At 48.0% G+C, this 12,312-nt stretch overlaps 1 protein-coding gene and 1 pseudogene across 6 annotated transcripts in view; one reads left to right on the top strand and one right to left on the bottom strand.

The window, feature by feature from the left end:
• Nucleotides 1-12,312, bottom strand: part of LOC311626040 (eukaryotic translation initiation factor 5-like) — a 426,341-nt pseudogene that overhangs the window by 140,187 nt on the left and 273,842 nt on the right. The gene's annotated exons all lie outside the window — the stretch shown is intronic.
• The window catches only part of TPD52L1 (TPD52 like 1), a 55,183-nt gene continuing 44,760 nt past the window's right edge, over nt 1,890-12,312 (top strand). For 2 of the 5 annotated variants that reach the window (XM_084889677.1, XM_084889674.1), the window contains exon 1: nt 1,895-2,087. In XM_084889677.1, coding sequence (XP_084745803.1) covers nt 2,069-2,087 — 19 coding nt within the window. In that variant the 5' untranslated portion in view covers nt 1,895-2,068. Of the gene's footprint in view, nt 2,088-12,312 lie in introns of all 5 variants that reach the window. The other 3 variants (XM_084889684.1, XM_084889678.1, XM_084889680.1) reach the window with 3 other exon arrangements.

The following is a 12,312-nucleotide window of genomic DNA, read 5'->3' as shown; positions in this document are numbered from 1 at the left end:
TGGTGTTTAATTTCCAGGATTTGGCAGGGGCGGGGGCGGGGGCGGGGGAGGGAGACGGGGACAGGGGGACCAGAACAACTGATAGACTCTAAAACTGATTTAATCACTGGCTCTAATCTGTCACTTGATGCATCCATGGTCACTGCCACCAAAATCCATGAAAAAAGCCCCAATGCCTGCTGTTCAATGCACCAATTTTAATGGCCATGATTACGAATCAAGAGTTTATTGAACACCACAAAAGAAACACTGGTGCATTTTTACAAGTGCCAGGAAATCACGAGTGTTCCTCCTCTCAAGCCAAGATTTTAGAGCCCATTAATTAAAAAAAAAAAAAAAGAGTCCATTCATGTTTATTAAGTCTGTACTTTGACAGTAACTTGGGCATGGATAAACTAGAACCTAATGGCTAGGTCATTATTTATTCCATGAAGTTTTTGAGCTATGAATTTGCATAAAGCTCTTCAGTAGGGAATATGGGGGGGTGGGGGGCTCGGTAATGGATTGTCACTTCACCCTGACAGATTTTTACCATCTATTTTAAGAAAGAAAGAACAACAACTTAAAAAAAAAAAAAGGCAACCCGAGGCCAAATGTCAGTCAATAGTCCATTTCACTTGGCGGATGAGGCTGGTGTAGACGTGGGGAAAAGGGGAGCTCTGTGACAGCAGAAGGCCTGCATGGGAGAGACACCAGCGGGCACCTTCCCCGGGCCCTGCTTCCTACTCCCCCTGCCAGGCCAGGCGTGGACCAGAACTGCAAGCTTCTAGTCTTTTCTTGAAAGTAGGATTGCTTCCCCAACCTACAGACGTGGCCTACGGGTCTTGGGATTAGAAAATACATACACAGGGGCTCAGTTATTCGCAAGGCCCATATTTGTGACTCTACCTCCTCACCATGTACTTATTCATGACCCCAAATCCATACAGAACGTCATGGTCATTCCCAGACGTGGGCAGAGCCCTGAAAACTCCTGTCGGACAGACGCATACCCTCCCAGCAGAGGTCGAACAAGGCGAACCGCTACCTTCTTATTTCAGCTCTCATACTGTGAAGTGTCCTTTTCCCGGACTACAAATACACCATTTTTGTGCCTTTGGTGTGTGTGTGTGTGTATGTATGTATGTGTATGTGTGTGTGTATGTGTGTGTGTGTGGTATTTAAAATGGCCCGGAAAACATAGTGCTGAAGTGCTTTCTAGTGTCCCAGGAACAAAACACCTAAGTTTAAAAAGCTCAATCAGTGTCATGCAATATGAGTTACGACGCTGTTGGCCCTGAGCTCAATGTTAATGAGTCAACCCCGTGGTCGGCAAACTGCGGCTCTCGAGCCCCATGCGACTCTTTGGCAACCTTGAGTGTGGCTCTTCCACAAAATACCGCGGCCTGGGCAAGTCTATTTTGAAGAAGTGGCGTTAGAAGAAGTTTAAGTTAAAAAAATTTGGCTCTCAAAAGAAATTTCAATCGCCGTACTGTTGATATTTGGCTCTGAGGACTAATGAAGTTTGCCGACCACTGAGTTAACCAACAATATATGTTAAGATATCTTTAAACAGAAGCACACATAAAACAAGGATATATATATTGGCCAGCTGACAAAAACGTGGGGTCCTGGGGGTAACAGACATCACACGGCATTTCCACCAGGAGCAATAATCGTTCAGCTATGAATCTGCATAAAGCTCTTCGGTAGGGAATATGGGGGGGCTCAGCATGGAGCTGTCATACTGAGTTCCTCCTCTCCTCTCCTCTCCCATGGTATTCGCCTTGGCACATCCCAGGTCAGGGCCCGCTTGAGCCAGGTAGGCATTTCTCTGGGTTGAGCACGCCCCAAGCCGGCAGGGGGCGCCCTCCGCCCAGCGCCCCGCGTGGCCGGCAGGGGGCGCCCCGGGCGCGGGGAGCCAGGTGCCCTGGAAGAGGCGGAGGAGAGGGGAAGCGCCGGCTGCGGCTGCCCAGGCTCCTCTCCCCGCCGCACGCTCCGCTCGCGCCCCGGGGCAGAGAGAAGGCGCCCTCGGCCCGGCCGGATCCCCGCGAGCCGGTCCCGCCGCGCTCAGCCCCGCCCGGCCGCCATGGAGGCGCCGGCACAAGGTGAGTGGTCCGATCGCCCATCGCCCCCAGGGGCAGCCGCTCCGGCATCGCCCAACTTCCCGGCCGGGCGGGCCGGTGCCGCTGCACGTCCGCCCTCTGCTCCGCCGGGTCCGCGGGGTGCCTGCGCCCCAAACCCGGGGTCCGCGGGGTGCTGCGCCCCAAGCCCGGGGTGTGCGGGGTGCTGCGCCCCAAACCCGGGGTGTGCGGGGCTGCGGCCGGGAGGCGGCGCTCCGTGGAGAGGGGACGGTTTCCCCCCTCCCCCGGCCGGGCGTCCCGCTCCCCGAGCCTCCCGAGCACCCCGAGGACCTGTTGTGCCGGGTCCGGAGCCTCCTGCCTCCCCCTTTCCCGCGGGGCGGGGGGCGGGGAGCGCGGGCTCCTCGCCTCGGGCTCGCGTCCTGCGCGCGGCTCCCGATCCCGGCTGAGCGGCTCCCGATCCGGGCTGAGCGGCGGCTCCGCGGGGACCCCGTCTCTCCCCGGACACGCCAGCCTCTCGGGGACCGGCCTTTCCCCGGCGAGGAGAGCGCTGCCCGCCCGCCCGCGGATCTGCAGCCGGACCGACCGACCGACCGACCGGCACGTGTGCCCCGGGTTCCCGCGGTCCGGGAGCTCCCTCTGCTCCCCCCTCTCCCCCCGGGCGCGGGCCCCGCCGGCCGGCCGCCCAGCGCCCCACCCCGGGGCGCGGACTGGGGGAGCCCGCGGCGCCTCGAGGAGCGTGCCCTGATGTCTCGGGGTCACGCTCGGACCAGGGCTCAGGAAGCCCGATGGACTCATGCCGGGACGGGAGTAAACGGGCTGGAGAGGAGCAGAGGTGGAGGGTGTGGGGCGGGGGGCTGGGAGAAGAACGCTGATTCCGGGGTCCGTCTACCTGGGGAGCAGCGCCTGGGAGGGATGGGTGAAGGTCAGCTTTCTTCAGCCTTTAAAACAGCCACCGCACCTGCCTTCTACACTACAGAGTAGGGGATCCAGTGATGGATGGATGGATGGATGGATGGATGGATGGATGCATGGATGGATGGATGGATGGATAGATAGATAGATACACTATGGATAGATAGATAGATAGATACACATTCACTACAGTGTAGGGAATCCAGTGATGGCTAGATAGATAGATAGATAGATAGACAGACAGACAGATAGACAGACAGACACGACAGTATAAGGAATCCAGTGGTGGCTTTTAAGACATATATTGATAGATAGGTAGACAGACAGGCAGGCAGACAGACACTACAGTGTAGGGAATCCAGTGATGGCTTTTAAGATAGATAGATAGGGAATCCAGTGATGGCTTTTAAGATAGATGGATAGAGAGACAGACAGACAGACACTACAGTGTAGAAAATCCAGTGATGGCTTTTAAGACAGATAGATAGATAGACAGACACTCCAATGTAGGTGATCCAGTGATGGCTTTTAAGAAAGATAGGTAGGTAGGTAGGTAGGTAGATAGATAGATAGATAATACTACAGTGTAGGTGATAGATGATAGATAGATAGATAGATAGATAGGAGGTTCATGACCCTGTGGCTCGCCCTCTAGGGGCAGAAGTGTCCCGAATGAGAGCGGGTTGGCAGCCCTGGGGCCAGGAGCCACCCCCAGGGGTTTGCTGCCAGGACTGCCCTGGTCTGAACAGGGCGAACCATTCCTGTTTGTCCCGTCAGCCAAGTTCCTGTGCATAAAACTGCCCATTATCCAAATAAGAGAGGAGAATTCCACCCCCCCACCCCCCACCCCGCACCCCCCGCCTGAGACTGGGCAAATTCCAGAGCAGAGGTCCGCTCCGAGGGAGGCCTTCCCTCCTGAACGGCAGCGGGTGGCAGGGAGCCACCCGGGAGCTTTCCAGCCTGCTTTGCAGCTGGGGGTCATTTGGAGAGCTTTAAATCCTGGTCCTGGCGAGCCCCGGACCCACCGAACCGGCCGTGGGTATGTTTGAAAGCGCTCCAGGTCCTGCTCTTCCTCAGCTGGAGGAAGTCTAATGAGAAGCTGCAGGCTGGAACCGGGGCACGGGTTTGCTGTACCCGAGAGACGGACCTAACAAACATCGCAGGGCTTTTCTCTGCCACACACCGTGCACTGGAGGAGAAGCAGCCACAGGTTTGGTTCCTGTTTCCTGAAGAGACAGGCGTGACGCCGAGAGTTACTTGATCAGTGGGAAATGGCGGCTTCGTTTCTGATGGGGAAAGAGGGGGGGGCCTGAAAGACTTCCAGTGGGTGATAACCCCAATAGTGAGGTTCGTTACTGCGCCCGTTTCTGCTCTCGGTGCTTCCTCATTTCTTCTTCACAGCAGCCCCCGGAGGTGGGTGTTGCTCTCGTGCCCCGTCCACAGAGAGGGAGCCGTGCAGGGTGTACATACGCCCCCGGCAAAGCCAGCATGGAATGAGGGGCAGCGTGGTGCTCAGTGCCCCTGCCTGCTCACAGCCTCCACCTTTAGAGGAAAGAGAAAGTCTTAGTCCCCCTCCATCCCCTGCCCTCTCTGCCACTCCTCCCCTCCCCCTCATGCAGGGGCGGGAGCTGAGTGGGTGGGGGGGGGGTGGGGGACAAGTGCAAAAGGCAGATGAAGCATTCCTAGGGACACCTGTATTAGGGTGATGGTCAGCCACGGAGAGGACAGTGAACAGATTTAAAAAGCATTCCGGAAGAAAATAAAAATAGCTTGGATTCATATGAAGGAGGCTGACCCCAACTTTATACTTTTTTTTTTTTTAATTGATTTTTAGAGAGAGAGGAAGGAAGAGGGATAGAGAGAGAGAGAAACATCTACAAGAGATCAGCTGCCTCCTGCCTACCTCCCTCCTGGACATCTAGCCGAAATCCTGCCGGGAATTGAACCAGAGTGACCTCTTGGTTCATAGGTCAACACTCAACCACTGAGCCAATGTTATACTTTTACAACCAGATGAATGTTTACCTCTTACATTCTTATTTCCTCGGTACTTTACATTTTTCATTTTAAGTGCCCCCCCCCCTTTTTTTAAAGTTCTTTAAGAAGAAAACCTTTCACAAAGCATTTATAGTGTATATTAAAGAGGAAAGCTTCTTTCCACTTGGCCTATTTCCTGGCTAAAGGAAATGGACTCTTGGACTCTGAGAGAGTCCTCTGTGCAGGTTCGTGTCAGCAGCACAGTGTGTGTTAGGATTACCCAGAGTGAGGACGGCTTATCTCTCTGCCTCTTGGTCTGGAGAGAGCAGAGGTGGGTGAGGGTAAGTAGGCCGCTGCTGATGCGACGCCCCCGTCCTTCCCCGGAGACCAGCCGGATGCTGTGGGCATCACTGGCACCTGTGGTTCAGTGAGGACCGCAGCCAGTCCCAGAACCGGCTCCCGAAGTGAAATTCTGCAAACAGACCCCTTCACTTTGCGGAAGGAAAAGGTTACTTTTGGTGAAACAAGGACACATTCTGGGAAGCTGGTAGAACAGAACATGCAGAAGTGGGCTTATGGGCACCACGGTTCTGCGAGGAGGGCCGGAGAGCAGGGTACAATGGGGGCCCGCAGGATGCCAGCTTTCCCGTTGCTCTCCTGGAACTGGAGACTGTTGCTTTAATATAATGACCTGTTGGAGAGGACATTTGGTTAGAAATTTAGCATTTTCCTGAAACATGTGTAGGGCTTTAAAATGAAAAGTTCCCGATCTTTTAAAATTATCTTCCAATATTTCATTTTTCTAGGAAATAACTTTGCCTTTGTCCCTACCAGTGTCTTTAATGTTGAAAGAAAAACCTTCTTTCCACTCACCCCTTGTACATATTCAGATTAATAGCTGTATTCGTTGCCTATGACTGCTGTAACAAATTACTGCACACAACGGAAATGTATTCTCTCACAGTTCTGGGGCCGGGATTCCAAACTCACTCTCACTGGACCCAAATCAGGGTATCGGGCAGGGCTTCGCTTCCCTGGATGCTCTCAGGAAGAATTCGTTTCTTGCAGCTTCTGGGGGCTGTCAGCTGCATTCATTGGCTGCATCCCTCCGGCATCTGCCTCGTGCCCCAGTGCCTTCTCTGCTGTCTGTTTCAGATCTCCCTCGGCCTCCAGTTTCTGAGGAGAACACTGTGATTTCATTTAGAGCCCACCTGGATGATCCAAGATCATACTCCCATCTCCAGATCCTCAACTCAATCGACATACAAAGACCCTTTTCTTACATAAAGTGGCATTTATAGGTCCCAGAGATTAGGGCCGGATGGGTGTACTTGGGGGCTGCTCTTCAGCCTGCTACAGTGACCACCCTTTAGATTCACACATGCTAGTCTCAGGGTCCTCAGAAACCCAGGAATACGTGTCAGACTAATCCTGCCTGATTGAAAATCCATGCAGACCTCACATTAGACTTTGCTCACAGGATGTTGGTTTTGCCTCATCTTGTTCCAGGAAGAACTTAGGGCAGTTTACACAGAAATATGGAACACAGCAAGATAATGTAAATTAGAAATAGAAGAAATAAAGTAAAGGAGGATAAGGACAGCAAATGAAGCAAGGAATGGAGCTCTCATAAAACAAATGCAATTCTATCTTTTTTGTTAATATTGCATAGAAAACAATTTCTTGCTTTGTGAAAAAACATTTTTTTTTTTGTTTTAAAACAACAAAATAATCCTTCCCCTGTTGATTAGTAACAGGCAAAATATCTTATAGTATTTATATATAGGGATCAGATTACCCCCCACACAAATTCTTCTGCAAATTTCAGTGAATGTAATTACAAGCCTTAAACAATGGGAGCTAGGTGTTATACATTATGATTTTTAAAAGTATTATTAAGAACATTTTACTGCCTTCAGAGCTACCTCCTATTGTTTTATTTTCCTGCTAAATAGAAGTTCTAAAGTAGTAGTCATGTATACATAAGTAGAAATTGGTCATTTGTGCCGAAACCGGTTTGGCTCAGTGGATAGAGCGTCGGTCTGCGGACTGAAAGGTCCCAGGTTCGATTCCGGTCAAAGGCATGTACCTTGGTTGTGGGCATATCCCCAATAGAGGGTGTGCAAGAGGCAGCTGATTGATGATTCTCTCTCATTGATGTTTCTGACTCTCTATCCCTCTCTCTTCCTCTCTGTAAAAAAAAAAAAAAAAAAAAAAAAAATCAATAAAAATATATTAAAAAAAAAAAAAAGAAATTGGTCATTTGCCACACATCCTATAGTTGCAATTAAAATTATTGTAAAATCTGATCATACAAATGATAGATATTACAGAATATGGGAATCTATTTTGAATTGCCTTCCCTAATGTACACCTTGTTTGCTTGATACTCTTGGAAGGCAGAATCAGAAAAGTTGCTTTATAAGACTGATAAGCAAGAGGGTTCATTTTTGTGGACTAGGATAAGACTTGATACTTAGTGAGCCATAGTAAATAATAAATGAGTACTTCCTCAAGTATTGATTTGTCAAATAAATATATCAACAACTACTTATCAACAACTATAGTAGTAGCAGAGATGCGACAAGCACGGAATGTTGAGAGGCAGAGGGACAGTGTTTAAGATTCCAGAATCAGGGCAAACTGCCTGAATTCTCATCCTGCCAATGTCACCATTAATATGACCCTGAACAAGTTACTTCATTTCTCTGGGCCTTGCTTTTCTCATATGCAAAGTGAGGGTAATAATAGCGCCTACATCATAGGATTCTAATGAGGGTGTAACAAGTGAATACAATCAATGTTCTTAACAGTGCTCAGCATGGGCTAAGTAAATGCTTGCTGTTGCTTTTAGTAACACTTGCCAAGAACTTCACATGCATTCTTATTGAATCCTTATGTGAACATTTTGGAATAGGTACCATTACTTTTAACTCATTTATAGACAGGAAAATGGAAGGTCAGAACAATTAGTGAGGCCTTGCCAGTGTGGCTCAGCGTAGACCTATGAACTAGGTCACAGGGGTCTTCAAACTATGGCCCGCGGGCCACATGCGGCCCGCAGAGGAGTCTGATCCGGCCCGCCAGGTTTTTTGGGCAGTGAGCGCAGCCGAGGTGTTACAGTAGGAATTAGTAGTTCATATAGTCCGGCCCTCCAGCTCTCTGAGGGACCGTGATCTGGCCCCCACTTTAAAAAGTTTGAGGACCCCTGATAGGAGGTCATGGTTCCATTCTTGGTTGGGGCACATCCCAGGTTGTGGGCTCAATCCCCATTGTGAGGCGTGCAGGAGGCAGCCAATCAATATTTCCCTCTCATCACTGATGTTTCCATCCTTCTCTCCCTCTCCCTTCTTCTCTCTGAAATCAATATACATATACATATACATACACACACACACACACACACACACACACACACATATATATATATATATATATATATAATGTATATATAATTTAAATCATGCTACTTTGCCTAGTCAGTGTTGCTCAGTGGTTGAGTGTCGACCTATGAACCAGAAGGTCAAGGTTCCATTCCAGGTCAGGGCACATGCTCAGGTAATGTCTCAATCCCCAGTGCCTCATCATTGACGTTTCTATCTCTCTCTCTCCCTCTCCCTTCCTCTCTGAAATCAGTAAAAAAAAAAAAAAAAAAAAAAAAAAAGTATATATATTTTAAAAGGTTATGTTACTTAATAAATACAACAAAGTCATGAGGGAGGTCATGTTACTAGTATTCTCGTCTTCGATGAGGAAACTGAATGATAATAGTTACAGAACTTCCTTCACCGTGCCCAGTTTGGACATGTGGGCCCCAGTTTGGGGATCGGCGAGCAGCTGTTATTTCTGTATCTTGCGGCTGGGATGTAGCGTATCGCAGTGCAGCCTTGCTGACGGAATGCAAAGCCATGGAGAAAGGGCTGTGCTCCCAGGGCAGGAGTTTGAAGATCCTGGTGTCAGTTGCTTAGCAGCATGCTTAAGATTTCCGCGTATCCTGAAAAGCTTCTAGTGACAAATTTAGACTTCTGCTCTTGTTATTTTAGATGTTCTTAAAAAAATACCAAATATTCAGATGCCTTCCCACAAATATACTAATTCTGTACCTTTGGTTTTATTAATTTTTTCATTCAATAATTACCTAAAGCATCTAAGTGCTTCACTCAATAAATACCTAAAATATCACTTCCAGAAAAACACAAGCAACCAAGATGAAAATTTCTATCCTTGGGAAGTTCATATTTTAGGGAAGAGAAAAAGAGTAAATAATGTAGATTAATAAATGATGTAGTGTACTAGATGTTGGTAAATGCTAAGGAGAACAATAAATTGGTGACGGGGCTTGTGAATGTGGGGGAGGGGGGAGTGGTGGAAGGTGATTCTACATCTCTCTGGGATTGATACTCTGCACAGAGACTTGATCTGAACTTACTTTCCAGAAGAGAGGCATGGCTTTCTGAACACACTGCTGCTGGGTTGGGACTAGATTGCTGCTCTTCACCCTGGTGAATACTTTGAACTTATAATTGCCATGTCCACCACTCCATCACTTCTAAAGGGAAACCTGCAATCCCACATCAGTCGAGTGGATTTTGTATTTCTTTGGCTCTTACAAAATGTAAGCATATTGTTCACCCAACTGTAGAGATCTCTGCGGGAACCCTGCATTCCTTCATATTCTTCAGACCATTCAATCTTCACAGACATACCTGACTGAATTCCAGGCATCTCACCTGATTTTATCTTGCAATTTGTACACAACTTCTCCAGTCACTTTCCTGGTCAATATTTTAGTTCTCCAGGAGACAATGAAATTTAAGAGGAAAAACACCACGCCTCTAGCTCTGTTGAGCTTCTCGTTTATCACTGCAGTGTAGAGAGCCCTGGGTAACCCAAGTAGACCCTCAGCGCATGTGTAGGGTGGAACAGTGCAGCCCAAACTCCCAGGGTCATACCACTCAGGCTCCTGATCGCAAGCAGCTGCTCGGAGACTCAGAGATGGCATCTCTTAAGTGTGAACCAAGTAGTGAATATGATGCCATAATTGATGGATTGATTTATACCCTGTAGTAATTAACTTGTGGCAATTAGCAAATCTGATAATATGTGATCTATATCATTAGCCCAAGTAACAATGCCAAGACCAAAATTCAGGAAAGCTAGGAAGTCTGAATATAATAAGATATCTCTTCAGGAAAAATTAGGAATAACCAAGAGAATGAAATACGTAACATTTTAGTCCTGAAAATGAAATAACATTTTAGTTCAACAAAGAACTAAGGTAGTCTGGGAGTTCAGTGTGAGTGTGGAAGCAAACTAGCTATTTTACTTTGTTAGTACATGCTGTCTGTTTTCCAGAGAGGCAACCAAACTGAGACTTAACGGGTGTCATGGGATTTAAATACCAGAGGATGAATAGCTAAAGAATTTGGGTGTTTCAACTGTGGAATCTCAGAAGGAAGGTGGAGGTGGGTGGGGGAGGGTAAGGGAGGGAACAGATCAACCAAAGAACTTGTATGCATATGTGAATAACTCATGGACACAGGCAGTAGGGTGGTGGAGGCCTGGGGCAGGGGGCTTGAGGGGGCTCTAAGGGGTCAATGGGAGAAAAAAGGGGACATATGTAATACTTTCAAAAATTAAGATTAAAAAAAATACGTAGGTGAACCTATTTTGTGCAATGCTGATGTCTTCTGAGAAATGTAATCTAATGCTATTTACTGGAGCAGCATGTTGGAACATTCACCACATGGTTAGTAGGAGAAGGAGTTTCCTTATCTAACTGAAATGTATAAAATAATTTGCCAAAAAAGAAGAAGAAAAAAAAGAATTTGGGTGTTTCCTACTAGTCACTGAGGACAGACCTAGATAGAAGCATATGTTGTTTTATGATAATATTTATTTACTGACAAACGTTTGGTGAAGCCTTCTGTATGCTAGGCAATGTATAGGTTCTGGGGCTACACTGATGAGCTGAAACAGATGCTACAAGGTGTCAGCATAGATAATTGTGAACATCCAGGCCTTCTCAGTGTATCTTGGGTGGTGGGAGCCATCGGTCTTTGGCAGTTTCTCTCTTCTCCCACGATGTCAAAGATCAGGATTTCCCAGGAGAATTGGGGTTAGTCCGTATTGGATGGTGCGCTGATTGTGGGACATGAGGGAGATTCTTGGGCAGTTTTTCATTTGCAAACAGTTGGCTTTGGATAGCCTCCATCCTGGTGGTATCTGTCCAATTAAAGGGCACCACTGTGCTCCTGTGGCAACTGCGGTTTATAGAAACCAGTTAAGCCTAATGATGAAGAGACCCTGGGAAGACAGGTAGGCATCCATGCTGAGTCACCGCTGGGAGCCTTTATTAAGCCGATATTTGTCAAAGCATGTTCATTGGCTGGGCATTGAAAAAAAAAAAATCAATGTAAACAGCACTGTGCCTTCTCTAAGGCAAATGTACAAACATCAAAAGCACACAGAATGCAGGCGAAGTAGGCAAGCCCCAACAGCTGCACCGTGCTGTCACTTTTGACCACGTATAAATACAAGCTACCTTTGTTCAGGAGTCGTGAGCTGAAGTCGTGAGCAGAGTTCTGTAGGAGTCGCATGTTTGGAGAGAGGGATGTGGAGAAAAGAGGCTCCCTCCGTAACAGTCAGGAGAGGAGTGTTGAGGGGGTGGTTTTGAGAGGTGGTTGAAAGTAGACGGGAGGGAACTGCCATCTGGATGTGATGACAGTCCAGGCCTTGGGTGCAACGTCTGAAAGGACCCCTCTTGCTTGCGGAGAACATTAAGAGAAGAAAACATTGCATTGCCTTGGCTGAGAACAGCTGAGGGAGTCAGGATGGGAAGAGCACTGGCTTGGCCATCAGACATCATCATCCCTACAAGTTCCTTACTCGGTACCTGGATAACTGCTAAGGAGGCATTGCCCTACAGGGCCCCTGTTAACCACCCAAATACAACTATGTGGTAGGTGACAGTGCCTCCGTTTCACTAGGAGTAAATGAGGCCTGGGTAATTTGAGTAGCTTGTGCACTGACTACTCAAAAATCACTGTGTGCATTGTGTGTGTGTGTGTGTGTGTTTAAATATTTTATTTATTTTTTACAGAGAGAAGGGGAGAAGAATAGAGTTAGATACATCAATAAGAGAGAGTCATCGATCAGCTGCCTACTGCACACTCCCTAATGGGTATGTGCCCACAACCAAGGTACATACCCTTGACCAGAATCGAACCTGGGACCCTTGAGTCCTCACGTCAATGCTCATCCACTGAGCCAAACCGGTTAAGACTGTATGAGTGTTTTATACCACATATAATATGAACACACGAACACACACATACACACACACACACACACACACACA

This window comes from Pipistrellus hanaki, assembly GCF_964339955.1.
Source record: "Pipistrellus hanaki genome assembly, chromosome: 7".
In the NCBI taxonomy this organism is placed as follows: Eukaryota; Metazoa; Chordata; class Mammalia; order Chiroptera; family Vespertilionidae; genus Pipistrellus; species Pipistrellus hanaki.
Note: the sequence above shows the minus strand (reverse complement) of the source record. Positions and strands in the feature narration are given on the sequence as shown.